Source organism: Rhinolophus sinicus, chromosome 1, assembly GCF_057876585.1.
Source record: "Rhinolophus sinicus isolate RSI-liver-muscle chromosome 1, RSI-T2T, whole genome shotgun sequence".
NCBI classification, from domain to species: domain Eukaryota; kingdom Metazoa; phylum Chordata; class Mammalia; order Chiroptera; family Rhinolophidae; genus Rhinolophus; species Rhinolophus sinicus.
In genome coordinates, this window is record NC_142501.1 from 106787199 (window position 1) to 106807575 (window position 20377).

The 20377-nt window shown below is 42.4% G+C and overlaps 1 protein-coding gene and 1 long non-coding RNA gene across 3 annotated transcripts in view; one reads left to right on the top strand and one right to left on the bottom strand.

The window, feature by feature from the left end:
• Positions 1–9390: 9390 nt before the first annotated feature.
• Positions 9391–20377, bottom strand: part of IL2RA (interleukin 2 receptor subunit alpha) — a 55805-nt gene continuing 44818 nt past the window's right edge. The window contains exons 4-8 of the mRNA XM_019738178.3: positions 19688–19894; positions 18391–18474; positions 17834–17905; positions 16382–16448; positions 9391–11379 (exon numbers count right to left, since the gene is read on the bottom strand). Of these exons, the coding sequence (XP_019593737.1) occupies positions 11355–11379; positions 16382–16448; positions 17834–17905; positions 18391–18474; positions 19688–19894 (455 nt within the window). The 3' untranslated portion in view covers positions 9391–11354. The remainder of the gene's footprint in view (positions 11380–16381; positions 16449–17833; positions 17906–18390; positions 18475–19687; positions 19895–20377) is intronic.
• LOC141570040 (uncharacterized) overlaps positions 13467–20377 on the top strand; it is a 46784-nt gene continuing 39873 nt past the window's right edge. Inside the window, exon 1 of one of the 2 annotated variants that reach the window (XR_012493784.2) lies at positions 13467–14174. This is a non-coding gene — a long non-coding RNA (uncharacterized LOC141570040). The remainder of the gene's footprint in view (positions 14175–20377) is intronic. The other variant, XR_016022903.1, reaches the window with a different exon arrangement.

The window sequence follows — 20377 nt, forward strand, 5'->3', positions numbered from 1 at the left end:
TTTGAAGATTACTATCTTGTTGGCTGGATATATTTGCTAGTCAGTTGTCTGTACTCCGTAACTCAGGTACATTCATACGTAAAGTCTTTCTGAAATCCCCATCGCTCCTGTAGCGCTCTCCTTATTTCTGGATTCTCTGAAGCAGGCACAGACTCATACTTATGACCAACAACCAGCAACATAATTTGCAGTGCCCGGTGCAGAATGTAAATGTGAAGCCTCTTGTTTAAAATTTTTAAGAATTTCAAGATGGTAACAGCAAAGCATTAAACCAACTGCAGGGTGCTTCTAAGCAACGAGGGCCATGAAGCTGGCCGTGAGTAGACTGTTATTTGACTCAATCTACACACTAATTGCCTGACAGAAGACTACACATGGCCCTTTCAGGGTATAAATATTTATCTCAGTCTCTACTATTCTTTTTTTAATTGGGGAATATTGGGGAACAGTGTGTTTTACGAGGGCCCATCAGCTCCAAGTCATTGTCCTTCGATCTAGTTGTGGAGCGCGCAGCTCACCGGCCCATGTGGGAATCGAACCAGCAACCTTGTTGTTGAGAGCTCATGCTCTAACCAACTGAGCCATCCAGCCACCCCTCCAGCAGCTCAGTGGCAGCTCCTTGTCTTCAGTCTAGTTGTGGAGGGCGCAGCTCACCGGCCCATATGGGAATCGAACTGGCAGCCCTGTTGTTCAGCACTCGCTCTCTAACCAACTGAGCTACCCAGCCGCCCTCTACTATTCTTATACACACAAAATCCAACACTCAATCCAAATTAAAAGAGATCCCAAAAAACAAGATAAAATTAGATAAAACAGTCAACAGAGCCAGACACAAAAATGGTGCAGATGTTGAAACTACCAGGGACTTTAAAATAACTATAATTAATGTGTTCAAAGGATCTAGTGGAAAATGTGGACCACATGAATGATGGGGAATTTGATCAGATAGATGGAAACTCTAAAAAAAAAAAAAGTTAAGTGACAACACTAGAACTAAACACCATTTTTATGGACTAAATGTCACCTCCCTTTTCCCCAAAAAAAAATTAAATGTTGAAGCCCTAACCCAAAATTCGACTGTATTTGGGGATAGGGCTTGCCCTAGCAGACTAATACAACCATGATATAAGTAGGAAGAATTCCTTCAACAGATGTATTAGCACAATGGACATAGCAAAGGAGAGAATCAGTGAACTTCCATAGAAATTATCCACACTGAAACATAAGGCATAAAAAGGGAGGGCCAAAACAAAAATAAAAGCACCCCAAAGCTGTGGGATAATATCAAATGGTCCAAACACACATGTAATTGAGTCCTACAAGGGTAAGAAAGAGATGAAGACAGGAGAAAAGATAATAGCTGAGATTTTCCCAAAATGAATGAAAAACAACAAACTCCAGACCCAGAAAGCCCAGAGAACCTCAAGCAGATAAATAAAAATAAAAACACAACTACCACATCATAGTCAAACTGCTGAAAATCAGTGATAAGTGAAAATCTTGAACACAGCGAGAGAATAATAAAATAGTCAGTCAGGAAGACATTATATTCAGCAGACTTCACATCAGGAACTGTGGAAGCCAGAAGATGATGGAGTGACATCTTTAAAATACACATGGTCACAACTTATGATGGTTTGACTTATGATTTTCCAGCTTTACAATGGTGTGAAAACAATATGCATAATAAATTACATGAGATAGACAACACTTTATTATAAACTTGGCTTTGTGTTAGATGATTTTGCCTAATTGTAGACTAATGTAAGCACATTTAGGGTAGGCTAGGCTAAGCTATGCTGTTCGGTATTTTAGGTGTATTAAATGCATTTTCAACTTAAGATATTTTCAACATACAATAGGTTTATTGGGATGTAACCCCAACGTAAGTTGAGGAACATCTGTACTGAAAGAAAATAGTCAACCTAGAACTCCATATTCAGAAAAAATATCTGTCACAAATGAAAGAAAAATAAATATATGTATTGTTTTAGGCAAATAGATGTGACACGAATTTACCACCTGTTGCATGCACTACAGGAAATGTTCAAGTAAATTCTTCAGACAGAAGGAATATGAGATAAGAAAGAATTTTGGATTTACATAAGGAATAAAGAGTGCTGGAAATGGAAAAAACGTGGGCAAATATGAAGAAAAGTTTTTAAAAAAAATTTTAATCTCTTTAAAGGATAATGGACTGTCTAAAGCAAAAATAGTAACAATGTATTATGGGAATTGTAATATGTGGAAGTAAAATGCATTTCACCAATAGCACGAAGGATGTGAGAGGGGAAATGAAAATATACTGCTGTAAATTTATTGTACTTAAGATACAGTGCTACCATATTATTTCAAGATAGACTGTGAAGGTAAAAAAATTTATATTTTTCACAAGCAACCACTAAAAAAGGTGGAACTAATAGACCAATAGTAGAGATAAAAATGGAATCACAAAAAAATTTTTTTAAAGCGAGAAATGAGAAAAAAGTAACAAGGAACAGATCAGACAAATAGAAAATATTAATACATAGCAAAATGATAGATTTATATTCAACCATGTCAATAATTAAATATGAATGGTTTAAGTGGTCCAATAAATTATAGAGATTGTCAGATTGTTTGGATTTAAAAAACAAAACCCAACTATATTATCCCTATACGAAAGCTATTTTAAATATAAAGACTCAAATAGGTTTCAACAATGGAAAAAGCTACATCACGCTAACACTAATCAAAAGAAAACTGGAGGCCGGCCTGGTGGCTCAGGCGGTTAGAGCTCCATGCTCCTAACTCCAAAGGCTGCCGGTTCGATTCCCACATGGGCCAGTGGGCTCTCAACCACAAGGTTGCCAGTTCAATTCCTCCACTCCCACAAGGGATTGTGGGCAGCGCCCCCTGCAACTAAAATTGAACACGGCACCTTGAGCTGAGCTGCGGCTGAGCTCCTGGATGGTTCAGTTGGTTGGAGTGCGTCCTCTCAACCACAAGGTTGCTGGTTTGACTCCCGCAAGGGATGGTGGGCTGCGCCCCCTGCAACTAGCAACTGGCAACTGGACCTGGAGCTGAGCTGCGCCCTCCACAACTAAAACTGAAAGGACAACAACTTGACTTGGAAAAAAAAAAAAAAGGCCTGGAAATACACACTGTTTCCCAATAAAGTCCTGTTCCCCTTCCCCAATAAAATCTTTGAAAAGAAAAAAAAAGAAAAGAAAAGAAAGAAAACTAGAGCTATATTAATATGCTAAGTACTGTATTTTGCCGTGTATAATGTGCACCCACATTTTTGGTCCAAACTTTCAGGAGAAAAAAATCTTTCATTTTAATTTTTTAATTCAAATTTTTATTTGTTTACATTTAGGTACTTGTTTTTTGTATTATAAAGGAATTTTAGCATTTATTTTTTTAAAACATTTTATGGTACGAGATATTTTATGTAACAAATAATTACAAAACACAAAAACAAGAAATTGTCTTGTGTTTTACAAGAAATTTTATGTACTGGTAACAAATTTGCGATATTTACACATCACAGAAGGCCAAGAACTCTTCGTCGTTGCAAGTTCATTGTAAGTTCAACAAAACCGATGATCCTATTCCAGGGTATAATTTTGCATATAGATATCGTTATTGATTTCTACAGCTACACTTTTAACTCAAAAGCATAAATAAAAGAATTGAAAACATTTATATAGATATGGAATTAGTACTACCCATGTATAATGCCAATCCTTATTTTTCCCTCACAAATTTTGGCAAAAAAAAATGCGCATTATACATGGCAAAATACGGTAACTGACAATAGCCCTTAAATAAGTAAAAGCTAACGCTATCTGAGTTGAGAGTAGGACGAGACTGTGATTGGCACATGGCTGAGTGCTCAGGCAATGGGACTTGAAATGGCCTTTGTCGTGTGGGGCGGCCTGCGGGGTCTCAGCTACCGCTCCCCTCGTAAGAACGTAAGAACGCAGGATGTGGCTAGGCCAAAAAGAGCCATAGGTGGGGGAGTCATACCACTATAGTCTCGCTGGCGGCTGGGTTGGAGACACAGGAGGCAGGAGCCACACGATCTGCAATCCACACTCCACCACACTACACGCTTGCCAGCTGACGGTCAACTAGCCACAGCTGCTGGCCATCCAATCATAGTTGATGGCCATTCACCACCGAGCCAGCACCCCTCCACATGAGGCTGAGAGCCTAGAAACTGCTCTCTGGAGCTCTGTCCCCACAGCCTTTTACTAATGACTCTGGAGGGATGACAGAAGTGAAATAAGGGGAAGAGCACTAACAATCAACGCCACTGGTGTTTAGAGGACTACACATAATACACCAGTTTGTTCAGAATGGAGGGTGTGGGTAGACAAGACATGGCTGCACAGGTAGGTTGGGTGCATCTCATGGAACCGTTTAAATGGCAGACTGAAGATTGTGTACTTTGTCTTGTAGCTGGTGGGGTCTTTGAACATTTTGAGCAAGAGATTCATGGAGGAGAGGAAAGACTCACTGATGTAGAATCATAGAGCATAAATAGATTTGGGCATACATCTACTCTTTCATCATAGATTCTGTCACGGTGCTCTCTGATGGGCACAGAGCTATATCCCAGACCATGCACACTCAGATGTAATAAGAGGAGACAATTTTTTTTTTTAGCCCATTTCAATCCTTTTCCTTCCTCCATCCCCATCTCCAATCACTATAGTCTGCTCGTGTCTGCTTTTTAATATCAAGACCCAAGTGGTTCTGAGTCCCCTCTCCTCTTCCCACCCAACTCAACACTCCCACCCAAATTCAATTCCAGTACTTAATACTGCATCTCAGATACTGAGTCCCAGTGTTCCTTGGACAGCCCAGCACACTGTCCATGGAAGAACATCAAAGACGTCTTTCTACACCCTTAAACATCCGCATATGCCAGCTCTAACAAATCTTTTGTCTACATTTTCTTTCCTATTCCCATGACTGAGCTTTGACCTAGCCCTTTCTAAACTTTATAACAGTATGATTGATGTGAAAATTTAGTATATTTAAATAGAATAATACTTTCTGAAAAGTGTTATTAAAGCCATAAAGAAAAGTATGTTTGCTTCTCCCTACATGCATTCTCCCTTCTCTTGGTAACAACCTACTTTTCATTTAGGTTTCACCATTCTCCCCATTCCAAGTAACCAATTAAGGAAGCTGATTGCACTCTTAGTTTTAGGGATGAGATATGTGTGTCAGGCCTTGTGGGTAGGAAGTAAGTGTCATCTTATATCCTCTGGCCATAGTGCAGGCCTAATTTGAGCCAACAAGACTTGGTTGGTGATCTGATAAAAGTTCTGGAATATTTACAGCCTATTTACCACCATGAAATTAGGGTGGTTCTTGGATAAAACTGACATCCAGGAAATAAAGAAGAGAGAAGAAAAAAACCAAAACCTAGGTTCTTGGTAAGGTTATGGAGCTATGAAGGAAACCACCAGTGAGAAGTATGCAATTTTGTGAAAAGTTGGTTTGGATTTTTTATTATTTGCTACTTAGAATCCTAACAGACTCTATATCCTAATATTGTGCTTGATAATTCTTATCTTGTGACCATAGATTTCTTCTTATCCCTACCCCCATATCAGTATTAGAACTCCAAAGGTGAAAGAAGAGGACATGGGTTTTCTTACCTTCAAAGGCGAGATGGAAGTAACAGGGATCGGCTTTGAAAATCTCAGCAGCTCTCTCCTTCTGATTCTATACTTAGCCAGAAAGCCCCATCAGATGGAAACAACTTATGTGAGCCAACATTTTTAGAAAGCCTCCAGGACATCATAAATCAACTGCAGTCATTCTCCAAAGATGAGTCAGGGAATAGTCAAATTAGTACAAAGAATTGACACCATTTTCTCAGATACACTTATTTACTTCCTGGAGGGAAAAAATTTTAGATATCTTTATGGATCAAAAAACATGTATTTACTTGATAATCTGCTTAAATGTTGAAAGTTTGTCCCATTTTCTATTGAAAATATTTTGGTGCTAATATGACTGTATGAGCCAAATTTGGGGGAGGGGCATGTATATGTCAGATATCAATAGGGGTAGATGATTGTTATAGGATGCTGGTAGAGCAGCTCTAACAAGGGCAAAAATCACAGTAGCCTAAATGGGAGGGTATTTATATCTCATGTACAGTCCAGGTGTAAGCAGTACCAAGTGGTATCTCCATGGTGTCAGATATCCAGGCTCCTATGGCTTTGTTTCCCAGTCAAACATAATATATAGTTTCTATCCCACTGGTAGTTCTAATTCCCACAACCAAGACCACCTACCAGCCAGTAGAAGAAATGAAGAGGAAAAACACATCCATTCTCTTCAAAGACATTTCCTTAAAATTATGCACTTTATTTCTGTTCATGTCTCATTGATCAGAACTTAGTCAGATGACCACACTTAGCTGCAAGGGAGGCTAGCAAACATTATGCTTAGCTGAGGAGAGGGATGTGTTCCACTGAAACCTGGGGCTTTTCTTACCAATTGAACAATAGATTTAGGGGAACATAGCACCCTGTGTCAGAATGGTTTATTTTCCATAGTGGTTTTAAATTCCAAGTCTGATAATTCCAATGTCTCTGCCTTAACTGAATTTGATTCTGATGCTGGCTTTGTCTCTTCAAACTGTGTTTTTTGGCTTTTGGTGTACCTTGTAATTTTTTGTTGAAAGCTGGATGTGATGTAGTAGGTAAAAGGAACTGAGGTAAGTAGGCCTTTGGTGTGAGGCTTTGTGTTTATCTGGCTAAGAGTTAGGCTGAGTTTACTCTTGGCTGTTGCTGTGGTGTCAGAGGCTAAAATCTCCTCTAGTGTCCTTGTTTTTGTCTCTCTTGTTGTCCCTGGTTTCCTCTAGAGACTTCTTAAATAGTGTCTGAGATGTGTGGTTCGTTCAGCTGTGTTCCCATTACCATTCAGGAGTGCTACTGATGTGGTGGGGGAGAAAGTTGTACTATTGTGCTAGGATTAGGGATTAGGTCTCTGTCTGTTTAGTGAGCCCGTGCCTCTGACTCTCTGGCCCCAACCCTCAGTTGGGATAGGAAAGCTAGAGGGGGCGAGAGCAGCGTATTTCCCTGCCCCCATATGGAAGGCTGGAGCAGGTTGGAGTTGGGAATTCCCTCCCCTCTGGTGGGTTAGATTCTGTTAAAACCCAAGATAGTTAGGAAACAGTTTCTCCTTGATGACTGGCCTTGTTAAGGAGAACAGAGTTCAGGTATATTTCAGAATGGTGCCTTTCCCCACTCTCTGCTGAAAGCAGGAGTGGGGTTTTCTCTGATCTTCACCATGAGAACATGGTACATTTCCTGGAGGTAAGACTCATGAAAGTGGGGGAGGAGGTCTCTATGACTGAGCCCCCCCAGGAGTTTTTAACTCTCAGACTTGAACACACTGAGCCCCCAGCAATCTCTCAGTTTAGGTTTCTGTACCCAGCACTGCTTTAGAGTCTGTCCCTCGGCTTCTGCCCTGGGAAGCTGTGATTCTCTGTATGTACATGTCTGTATCTTCACTTTGGGGCAGAGATTTTCCCTGTGACTTCAATTCTCTGATGGATCTGAGAAGAGTTGTTGATTTTCAATTCGTTCGGAGTTTTCTTGTTGTTAGGAGGGGAGTGACGGTTTCCAAATTCTTTATATGCCAGACTGGAAACTGGAAAGCATAATGATTATTTTTAAACAAGAACGCATTCATGCTTTAACGCCTGGTTCTTTGAAAGTTACAAGCTAGCAACACAATCGATGTAAAGATCTATCACTGCACAGTGTAGATAAGTCAGAAAACCCACAACAAATCAGACTGATTATGATGAATGCACGTTGGAGGCCATCAAACACAACCCCTATATGAAAAGTACTGGCAGTGTTATAATTTAGCTGAGAGAATGCCAGCAATTCAAGACCAAAACCCAACCAAGACAGTTCTAGTAGCTTATCAAGAGCAACATTTATCCTGGACGCCATGCAAATTTCTTGTCAGCAGGAGACCGAATCAGAGTCTTCAGTACACTTCAGTAATATGTTCATGTTAGTTTTCGGAAAAAATAATTCAGAGTCTCTTCATAATAAAATACCAGGAAGTAAGTCACCATAAAAACTTCAGGAAGACCCTGGCCCTCCACTGTGAGCTGGGGATCCTTCTTTGAGAATCATGAATGAAACCAGCAGTAGTCAAATATTTTGGTCTCGGGACCTCTTTTTCTGTTTGTGTCAATTGAGATGAGATTTACATAATGTATAATTAATCATTATAGAGTGTACTGTTCCATAGCACTTAGTGTATTCACGATGCTGTTGTGTTTATCATCCCAGGAAAAACCCCTACCCATTAAGTAATCACTGTCTCTAGGCCCTGGTAAACGCTAATTTACTCTCTGTCTCTATGAAGCTGCCTACTCTGGATATATGGTATAAAAGGAATCATGCCACGTGTGACCTTTTGTATCTGGCTTCTGTCCCTCTCATAATGTTTTTGAGGCTCAGCTACATTGTAGGGTGTATCAGCACTTCATTCTTTTATACCTGAAGCATAGTGCAGTGTATTCTGCCATTTGCTTAGATATGCATCCATTGATGGGTATTTGGGTTGTTTCCACCTCCTGGCTATTTGGCTATAGTGTTGTTACAGTCATGCTGTGGGGACAGAGTCCCAGAGAGCAGTTTTCAGGCTCTTGACCTCCCGTGGAAAGGTGCTGGCTCGGGTAGTAGATGGCCGTCAGCTGTAACTAGTTGGCCATCAGCTGTAACCAGTTAGCCACTGGCCACTGATATAACTGCCGTGGCTGAGCTAGCAAGGGCGGATTGCAGCTAAGTACTGGGTTGGTTGTTTGTTGGTTGGTTGGCAGAGAAGCGGACAGCGGATTGCACATGGTGTGGCTCCTGCTTCCTGTGTCTCCAACCCAGCCACCAGCGAGAATATAGTGGTATGACTCCCCTATCTATGGCTCTGTGGGTGTTCCGCATGACACATGTATAAGTTTCTTAGGGACATAGGTCTTCGTCTCTCTTGGGTGTATACCTAGGAGTAGAATTGCTGTCACATGATTAATTCTATGTTTAACTTTTTGAGGAACCACCAGCCTGTTTTCCACAGTGGCTGCACCATTTTATATCCCTACCAGCAATGTACGAGGGTTCCTTCTTTTCTATCCTTGCTAACATTTTGTTACTTACTTCTTAAATTCATCTTACTGGGTATGATATGGTATCTCATTGTGGTTTCGATTTGCATTTCTGAAATGACCAATGATGAAGTGCGTGGTAGCTATTTGTCAGGACCTCTGTATGTTACTAAAAAATATTGAGAATCCCAAAGAGCTTTTGTTTATGTAGTTACATCTAGTGATACTGACTACATTTAGACACTAAAACCAGGAAATTTAAAAAATACTGTTTATTAATTCCTTCAAGGGCAATAGTAATAAACTCATTGTATGTTTACATCAGAGCAATGTCAAAATTACATATCATGTGGCTTCTGGAAAACACCATACACTTGTAGTAAGAGAATGAGAGTGAAAAAGGTAAATAAACATCCTATTAAAACAAGATTGATGTCATAGTCCTTCCTCCCCCAAAATGCGTAATGATAACTCAATTCTGTTTTACTCAAGTAAGGTTTTTGAAGAAGGTTTTTTCTGATCTGAGATTCCTCTCAACTTTTCTTTAACTGGAAAACATACAGTTGGGGCAGGTCATCGAGGGGCTGTTGACAATGGAATCTGGATTGTACTTGGTTGGCCACAGAAAGGACAGAAAATGGTTCTTTAATCTGGATATGAACCTGCTGACACCTGCCCATTTTTTTCTTAACACTTTCCTGTCCTTTCAGAAATGAAAATTGGCTGTTGGTTTAAACTTTTCATTAATATCCTTCGTCATGTGGTTTTGTTCAACTGGGATATCTGAGTCAGCTGATTTGAGAACAGAGATCTTCCGCTAGAGGCTGTACGAGAATCTTCACTGAAATCCCAGCACTAAAGCTGAGTTTTCCAGTAGGAGTTGAGGGTCGGTGGGAATGGAGAAGTATAACGCAGTGGTTCTCAAAGTATGTTACTGGGACCAGAACCATCAGCATCACCTAAACTGGTCAGAGATGTAAATTCTCAGGCCCAGCCCAGACCTGCTGACTCAGAAACTCTGGAGATGGGTCCAGCCACATGTGTTTTAATGAGGCCTCCAGGTAATTCTGATTTGTTAAACATTTTGCTAAGTGTGAGGACCACTGGTGGGATCTTTTCCCTAGTTACAGCCAGTCAGCATATTCTCCTCGCTTTCTTCTTTCTTTGCTTTCCATAAACATTGAATGTGTGGATACCTTATTGGTGTTTTTATGACACTTACTTGGAAATGTACAAATTTGCACATCGTGTGTCTGTCTATAAACATCAAATGCATGCAAGCTAAGTTCAGAGTATCATTTACAGCAATTGCAAAGAAACTAACTCTTAAAGAGCCTGTTACATAGTTATGGGTAAGTGAAGCTTTTTCATAGGTGTAATTCATTACCTGCGACCTATTATAGTTTATCCTTCTTTTCCCGACATTAAATCCAGTAAAATCCATTCAAATATTGAAGCTCTACAATTCCAAGGGTTTGGTTGCCCTGTTTGGGTGTTACCCAAATATAATTCTGCCGTGGCCTCTGTTCTTTAGAAACTCAAAATTGAAGGTTCAGTGGAAGGGAGCTAGTTTAGAAGACTGAGCTAAGGACAGAAAGATCCATTTAAGTTACCAGTCTAGAATTCTCAGAGGGTGTTCATTAAGGAACATGACCAGGAGAATGGGGGAGTCTATCAGAGTTGGGGACAGGATCTGTGTGGATCAAGGGACAAGGTCCCATCACACAGGAGAAGGAGAAGGAGAGGGAGGGGGAGAGAGAGAGAGAGAGAGAGAGAGAGAGAGAGAGAGAGAGAGAGAGTGAGTCTGTTTATCTTAGTAGTGGGGTTTCTTTGGGATTTCTAAACCGGGAAGTTGGGATGAAATTAACATTCAGTGATTTTCTGTATAGTCTATAGGGTGTGGGGAGAGTTCCTTGTTGGTCAAGCTTTAATAAACACAGGTACACGAAAATAACACTGAGAGTTCTGATTGTTCTCCTTTTTCTTCCAGTGACCTTGGAATGGCTACCTAGAAGCAGGGTGAGCTCACTCATTGATACGACAGAGCTGGCTTTGTAACGGGGCTGCAGTTGCCTGGTGTTCTGTAATGTGACTTCAGAGCTTTCTAAAACCTAAGGGAATCACACGAAACGGCGTTTGGGTGAGTGTTTAACTTCTTTGATTTTGCTGGTGCTTCACGACTTCTTTGGGCTGTTCTTGGCTTCTTGCCATTCTCGGCTTTCTAGATTGTTCTTCTCCTCTTCCTCCTGTAGTGATATAACTAAGTCAGAGTCATAGGTATAACACTGCACCAAGAAAAATGTGGCCCCACCCTAAACCAATGAGCATTCGATTAAGCCCACACTGACCTGCTAACTTTAAATCCACCCCAGGATACTGTTACCTTCCCACGTGCAGAAATCTGACCTCAAGGTCTCTCCATGTCTCCAGAGGCCAAGATGGCTGCCCCTTGGCTCTTATGGCATGAAAATTGCATCACTGTGCAGTGAGTAGATCTGAGAAAGAGTCCTAGAAAGCCCTTCTATTTCCCCGTCACCTCCAGGGCTGGGCAGTTACAGGTGTGGAGATTGAGCGTGTCCCACGTAATGGACTGAGGGATGGGCTCTGCTTGGGGTTTAATCCCCAATGGGTGTACGACTTCAGATTCTCCCTTTACATTTCATCCCAGTGTATAGTGACTACAGGGTTCCACTGTCCCACTCTAAAACCAGAAGTCACCCCTCTTCCTTCACCCTCACTTCTAAGCAACTACCAAATCCTGCTACCTTGACCTCCTTCATATAGTTCTTGATTCTTTTGCTCCTTTTTAACTTCTGCCCATTGATGTAGTTCACGCTGCCATCATCTCCTATATGGATTTATTCCATCATAACATAATCAAAATGCCACCACCATTTCCCACCTGAAATCCAGCCTCTGTTGTCACAGGACCATTCAGAGGGCCAATGCTACCACTTGTCCCCTAAGGAAAGTGTCTGTGCTGCTCTCTGCCTCCTCCGGGACAGCCCCCAGTCCCTCAGTCTGGCCAGATCGTCCATGACTTGGTCACTGTCCATCCCCAGAGTATCGAGTTCCCCACGGCCGCAGGCACTTTCTGTTTAGAACCTCTTGGCTTCTCCCAAAGGTGATCATGCCCCTTCCCCCCGCCTTCCCTCTCCCAGCGCTCCCTCTGCCCAGCAGCCATCTCCTGCCTTTCTTTATCTGGCCTCAGGTATCTCAGGCGCTAGCAACTCCAAAAGCCTCCTTGGCACTCCCATGTAGAATTAAGTGCCCCCTTTTCTTTTTCCCTACAACCCCTCAGTCTTAGGCTTTAGCAGATTATATTTGAGGTCTATTTTTTTCTGTTCTCCTGAGAGTGGGAGCCATTTATATTTATCTTTGGGCCACTGGTGATATTCTTGTAATAGTTTTTTGTTTTTTTTTGAGATGTAACTGACATATAACAGTTTCTGTGTGTTTAATGGGTACAACATGTTGGTCTGATACATTAATATATTGCAGTATGGTTACCACCATAGGGTCAGCTAACACCTCCCTCATGTCACGTAATAACCATTTCTTTTTTTGTGATGAGAACATTTAAGATCTAGTGTCTTATATACTTGGAAATATATAATACAGTGTTGTTTATTATAATCACAATGCTGTGCATTTGATCCCCAGATTCATTCATTTTCTAACTGGAAGCTTGTGCTCTTTGACCAACCATCTACATAGGCGATACTCTATAAATTTTTTTTAACTATATGGAGGACAGTAGTTGCAGAAAAGGAATTATAATAGCAACTAACTGTGCTAAATGATTTTCATGAATTGAAAACTCTTAGTTTCTAGCCAGCACTGTGCTATAAGAACTTTCTGTGACGATGGGAATGTTTTGTATCTGTGTTGTCCGATAAGGTAGTCACACGGGACCATGGGACCCTTGAAATGTGGCCAGTGCAACTAAGTAACTGAATTTTGAGTTATCTTTAATTTATGTAAGTTTAAACTTAAATATCCATATGTGACTAGTGGCTACTGGATTGGACAATAGATAGTCCTAGACTTTCCCCAACCCCTACTTAGTAACATTTGGTTACTTCCTGCCTTGCTTAGAGCTCCCATGGGGAAGGCTCTGAGAGGGAGGGAGGGAGGGAGGGAGGGAGGGAGGGAGGGAGGGAGGGAGGGAGGGAGGAAGAGAGAGAGAGAGAGAGAGAGAGAGAGAGAGAGAGAGAGAGAGAGAGAGAGAGAGAAAGAGAGAGAGAGAACTGGTGTGCTGGTAAATGTTTACCAACCAGCTCTCTAAAAAAGCTTGCCTATTTCCATGGTGTAAATACTACCATGCCCAGTTTCAAGCTACCAATGTGACATCACTGAATACAGAGTTGGGAAGACATATGTAGAATAAACCATCATATAGTATTTCCTTGGTACAGATGCAACAGATGTAAATAACCCTGAGAACAAAGAAAGTAGTAAAATGTAGTAAAATAATTAGAAAACTCCTGAAAATTTAACTTCGGCTCTCAGGAGCCAGTGTAAGCCAGCTCTGCTCATCACTAGCTCATGTAATTGCTCAAAAAAATAAACAAAAAATAAAAGAATCAAATGTAAGATTCCTGTTTGGCCACAAGAGGGCACTATCAGATGAAATTGGATTCTTAGGAAGGATTTTGACCTAGTCTCTGACACATGGGTCAGTTTGAGATATACCCTGTTTCCCCGAAAATAAGACCTAGCCGGATGTGGGGACAGAGCCAGGAGTGCAGTTTCCAGGCTCTCGGGCTCACGTGGGAAGGTGCTGGCTCGGGTAATAAATGACCATCAGCTGTGGCTAGTTGGCCGTCAGCTGTAACCAGTGAGCCACTGGCTATTAATATACCTGCCATGGCTACGCTAGCAGTGGATAGTGGCTGGCAAGTACAGATTGTGGATTGCAGAGAGGCAGATTGCAGTCAGCAAGTGAGGTTGGTTGGCAAAGAAAAGTGGACGATGGATTGTGGATAGTGTGGCTCCTGCTTTCTGTGTCTCCAACCCAGCCACCAGCGAGAATATAATGGTATGACTCCCCTATCTAAGGCTCCGTGGGTGTTCCTTTTTGGCCTCTCCATGTCCTGTGTTCTTATGTGGGGAGCGGGACCAGAGACCCTGCATGACACCGGACAATCAGCTTTAATGCATCTTTTGGAGCAAAAATTAATATGACTCAGTATTATATTATATTATATTATATTATATTATATTATATTATATTATATTATATTATATTATATTATATTATATTATATTATATTATATTATACCGGGTCTTATAGTAAAATAAGACCAGGTCTTATATTAATTTTTGCTCCAAAAGACACATTAGAGCTTATGGTCCAGCTAGGTCTTATTTTTGGGGAAACATGGTATGTTTGAGTCTCCCGGAAGGTTGTCATTCTAGAAGAGCTTGTGGGAACTCATATAACTTCAAGCTGTTCTTCGTTTCGCAACATAAACTCCAAACCTTTTCCACTCCCAAATCACTTAATCCCTTCGTGTCTGAAAGCTTTTGGTTTTTAAGCTACCAAAATGAAAAGATCCTTGAGAAGTTTTAAGTCTTGTCAGTGAGGGAAGGAGAGAATCTAACAAGTATTGAGTACCTGCACTGTGCTGGGTACTGTACATCCTCCATCTCATGTAATCTTAAACCTTAGGAATCAGCTAACATGGTAGAAAAATTGGTAGACTGCCAGCTATGTGAATACAAGGGCTTATTCTTTGCATTGCAATAATTTGTACTTTGTAATCCACACGAGGAAAATCAGACGTCTATTGTGGCCTGATAAGCAATATAAAAACAAGAAATCTGAGGATTTTTCTCTGGCTGGGCTAACTGTTGGATCTGAGAGCTTTGGTTTTTGAGGGGTGAATCTATGTCTCCTCAGGGTCTTACAGGGTAGTTTATATCCGAGTAGGGAAACCTTGGATAGTCAAAAGAGTGACATAATAGGTCTCTATGGTCTGCTGTCTAAAGGAACGGAGAAGCTGGTCGTGTGTGTGTGTGTGTGTGAAACAGAGAGAGAGAGATGATTTCACCCCCTTAATTTTTAATACTGTTAGTATAGTGGTTCTCAGAGTTTGGTCTCTGGGAAAGCATCATCAGTATCCCCTAGGAATTTTGTTAGAAATGTACATTTTCAGGCCCCATCCCAGACCTGTGACTCAGAAGCTGGGGGTGGAGCCCACAGTCTGCATTGGAACAAGCCCCCCAGGAGATTCTGACACCCACTCACGTTTGAGAACTACTGGCTTAGTGCAGAGCTGTCAAAACTGGATGCATATATTCGAGGCATCTGAGGAGCTTTTAAAAAGTACTTATTTCCTAGTCACGCAAGGTCACATATTGTATGATTCTGTTTATATGAAATGTCCAGAGCAGGTAAATCCATGGAGATGGAAAATAGATTAGTGGTTGCCAGGGACTGGGGGAAATGGGGAATGGGGAAGTATAGGGGTTTTTTTGGGGGCGATGGAAGTGTCCTAATGTGTAATTAGATAGTGGTGGTATACACACAATGTTGCTAAAAATCACTGAATTATGCACTTTAACATGATTAAAATGACGAATTTTATCTCAATTGAAAAAAAGTAATACTGATGTCTGGGGCCCACCCCCAGAGATTGCAGATGGGACCCAAGCATTGTTATTTTAAAAATCTCTCCTGGTTGTTCTAAACCGCAGCCAGGATTGAGAATCTGAGTTCTTGCAAATAAGGCCACACGTGGACCACGTTCCTGGTCCAGGCAGCTCAGGTGTGAGTGTCTGCAGGAGGCAAAGAGGGGGTGTGCAGGAGAGGAGAGGGTTCCCGTCTCGCCAGGCAACGAGGCAGAAAGGTCCTGGGCTCTTGATTCAGGTTGCAGTTTGCACCTCAGCTGTGCAATCTTGTTCACGCTACTTAACCTGCCTAAGCTGTAGCTATTCCAAAGGTTTCTGAGAAGCGAGGTTGTAATATGCTTATTAGATAAGCATCCAGGCTGGCCTCCAGTAGGCACTCAACAAATGTGAGTTTCCTTTGCTCTCCCCTTTCTCTGCGGTGTTCATGATTATTGGTTGACTCTTGGGATGTGCAGACATTAGCCAGTTCTCTCTCCACTGCTCCCCAAACTGCCGGTGGGTAGTGGAAGGATGGGGTGGGCTGGGGGTGACGGGCTCTCTGCCCAGGTGCTTTTCCCCTGCTGGGCTTCACCCACCAGTTTGGACAAGGGCTTCCTTAATAGAGGACTCACCATCTCCGCTGCCAGGAAAGCCCACTCAGAAGGAGGACACTGACCAGCAGGAGAACGCAGAAGGCCACTGTGAACAGAGAAGCAGGTCAGCAAAGGCACGCCCTGGGCGAGGTCCCAGAGCAGGCTGAGAAAGTCCTTCCTCCACAAGAAGGACTTCCAGGAGATCCCACTGTCCCCTCCCAGAATGCAGCTTCCTCTCCCGACAGGATTTCTTAGGAGGCTTAAGGATGAGGGCAAGGGCTGGGTGAGCTGGTGTGGATGGAAAAGGGCATGGCGCCTTTCCTCAAAGGGCTTGTTCTTTCTGGGGAGATCAAACTGACAGGCACTGTCTTCAGAAAGGTTCAAAGGCCAAGCCTCAGTTAAGAAGGCAAGGGGTGAGGCCTGTGACAGGTAAATACAAAGATAATGATAAACACTTTACCATCTCTTGAAAGTGTTAATATTTCCCAAATGGAACTGGAGCGAGCTACCTACCGTGTTTTCCCAAAAATAAGACCTAGCCGGACAATCAGCTCTAATGCGTCCTTTGGAGCAAAAATTAATATAAGACCCGGTATTGTATTGTATTATATTATATTATATTATATTATATTATATTATATTATATTATACTATATAAGACTCAGTATTATAGTAAAATAAGACTGGGTCTTATATTAATTTTTGCTCCAAAAGATGCATTAGAGTTGATTGTCTGGCTAGGTCTTATTTTCGGGGAAACACGGTAACATTGTTTATGTTTAAGGTGGACAACATGTTGATTTCATATGCTCACATATTACCATCTGATAACCGCCACAGTATCAACTAACACCCTCATCCGGTCACATACTTATCTCTTTTTTTTTTTCTTTTTTGTGGTGAGAACATTGAAAATCTAGTCTCTTAGCAACTTTCACACGTGCAATACAGTATTGCTAACTGTAATCTCCACGCTGTACATGACACCCCCAGGATTTATCTTCTAACTGGAAGTGTGTGCCCTCTGACCACCATCTCCCAGCTCATCCATGGTGACCACCATTCTACTCTGTTTCCATGAGCTCTTTTTTATTTTTTTCTTGCTGCAAAGCCTGTTTTTTCCCCCTACCAGGAAACAACTCGAATGTTCATGGAATGCTTTCTTCTCTTTCCCTGGTTATACTGCCTCCCTCCTCCTTTGCCTCACCCCTCTCACACAAGCATGGGGTGTTTTATCATTTAGGATCCATTCAGGAGCAACTGGTTGGGGCTGGTGTGAGACTTCACTCCCAACTCGCTATAACTGATTACTGTGATTTTGAGTTATGTTAATATCTGGATTAATCTTTTACTCTTATACACATTATATAGTATAAGTAGGGGGTCATTTACAATGAACTAATCAACCCACCCACTCACCCACCCACCAAGCAACATGTGCCCCAGTCTCTGGTATACGTTTTGTCCATAACAGAAGCGACCCCTACCCACCTGTCATCTGATACTCGGTGGTAAATATGACTGGCTCCATGGTCGTAGCCACTTCTGTATGTTTTTGAAAATCTGTATGAAAGAGAGAGGAGAAGATGCTCGGTTTATGCTGATTATCGGACTGTCCATCTGGAGAGTGTTCCGGCTTCTCCATGAGCTAGAAACTTGGACACTGATGGAAGGGATAAAGAAGACAAGGGGAGGCCACACGTGCAAGCTTTTTATTCTTCTGTCTCAAGACTCTGCTCACAGCCCCTTCCTCCTCTTTCTGACACTTGCTCTCCCTGGTGTGAGGAGGCCTGGGAAGCCCCATGGAATGCCTGTGGGCTCTTCAACACCCACTCAGTTGCTGGAGGGGCTGCTCCAGGCACACTGTCTGCTCTTTCTCCCATTATGACTTACTGGCCACACTTTTCTCTTCATAGAGACAAACTCTAGCCATACCTGTAGTAGTGCCTGTTGTTATTAAGGGACAGGCAGTTTCACTCCCAGAAGGAATATCTGTCCTTGCTTGATTGAGGCTCTTGCAAGCCTCAAGAGACAAACTCTAGTCATACCTGTAGTAGTGCCTGTTGTTATTAAGGGACAGGAAGTTTCACTCCCAGAAGGAGTATCCATGCTTGCTTGAGGCTCTTGGTCACCTGGAGGAGAAAGTAAGCAATGCTCATGGAACTGAAGGTGGGGGGGCAGTGGGGTTACACAGCTACCCACATCCGTCCTCCTTAGCTTACTCCAGACACCATGGCTTAGGTGTGAATCTCAATTATGGGCACATTATCTGTGGGTGCCACGTCACATGGCTCTATATCAGAGTTACAGGGAAGTGGGGAAGTGGCCACCAAAGAGACATGGGAGAGGGAATTCTTATTCTGATGCTAGTTTTCCATGGAATTCTGGGAAACTCTTTGGCCCCAATCTTCCTACTTAGCTTGGAAACAGGTCATAAGAATATAAAGACCACTGAACCATCAAACGAAGTAGAAATGCACAAAAGGATAACTTTTCTCTGTGACAGGTCCCCCATACTTTGTGGGTGTTGTCAGTTACCTAGCATACTGCCCCTTCCCATCATCCCTTTACAAAGGAAGCCAGGGACAGGCCTTGGCCTGCAGTGTGTCTCACTGGCGTCGGGCTATGGGAAAGAAACACAGAATCCCCAAAGAATCCAAGAGGAAAGCTTGGGGTATGGGAAAGGGTGGTGAGTAAAGAAACCAATAACACGTGGTTAAATGTAAGGGACTTTTGATTGTAGAAATAGTAATAGGATTTCAGAATGAAAATAGCGGAAGATATCACCATAGGTGGGTGAGTGTATGTGTGAGTGAGTGTGTGCATGTCTTTGTGCTTGAATAAGTCCCTTCCCTGCACATTTGTACTTTTATCAAAGAACAGGTGGGAATTATACCAGGGGAAGTTGCATGCCAACAGTATAGCACTGTACAAATAATGAATCTACATTGCATATCAGTAAATGAGAAATGTGTACGTGGCAGGCTGAGCTTTCCTTTTTTAATGAGAGGAAGTTTGGGCAGCTTGGAGGAAGAAGTGGAATTTCAGGAGCAGGTAGGAAGCGGGAGCATTATCACCAGGTGGTGATCTGTGGTTCTTTGGAGCGCTCCAAAGACCTGTCCTCCTCTTCCACCTCCTACTATTTATCCCCACTCAGGGGACAGAAAACCTTACGTGATAGAGACCTTAGAGTTTATCTAGTCTTTTTTCTAGAATGAGAAGAAACAGAGATCCAAGGAGATTAAGTGGCTAGCCCAAGGTCAGAAAGCTGGTGGGTCAGGAATCCCACCCTGGTCGGCCAGGTGTAAAAAGCAAGGTTGTGGACCCACGAAGGTGCCGCCATACCTGGGAACTGACTTTCATTGATGCACTTGAGCTGGGGCTGTGTCCACTCCACCTTCCCACAGATCATTTTGCAGATGCTCTTGGCAGGACCTCTCTGGAGGGCCCTAAACCCCTGGGCACACTCATAGTGAATTGTCTGCCCCACCATGAAATGGTAAATTCTCTCTGAAGCTTCGTGTTCCCACGGTGGAGGCTCCCTGCAGTGACCTGTAAGAGGGCAAGCAAATCCCAAAGGCAAGTTGGGGAAAGCATTGTGAGTAAATCCAAGTTGCCTCTCCCTAGAGACTGGAACTTGGTTCTTATTCTTTTATTCGTTCATTCATTCTTTCATTCAACCAATATGCATTGAGAATGCTTGTGTATCAGGAACTTTGCCAGGCACGTTGTGGGGAGGCACAAAGACCCAGTCAATCCTGAAAGGAGGCGTCAATCAATAGGGTGAGAAAGACACATGAAGGCAGAGTGTGCCGAGTATTATAGCTGAGGGACAGATGCTTGCGATGGGGACACAGAGGAATGAGTAATTACTTCTGATGATGGTGAGGGTTTTGGTAAGGGGACGGGAGTGCGAAGGGAGGTCTCAGCTGAGGGATCAGGGCAGACTCCAGCCAATTTGGGTCACTGAAATGTGAAGACTACCCTGGATCTCTTCTGCAAAGTGAGGAAGCTACATCCTTGGTTTGCAGTTAA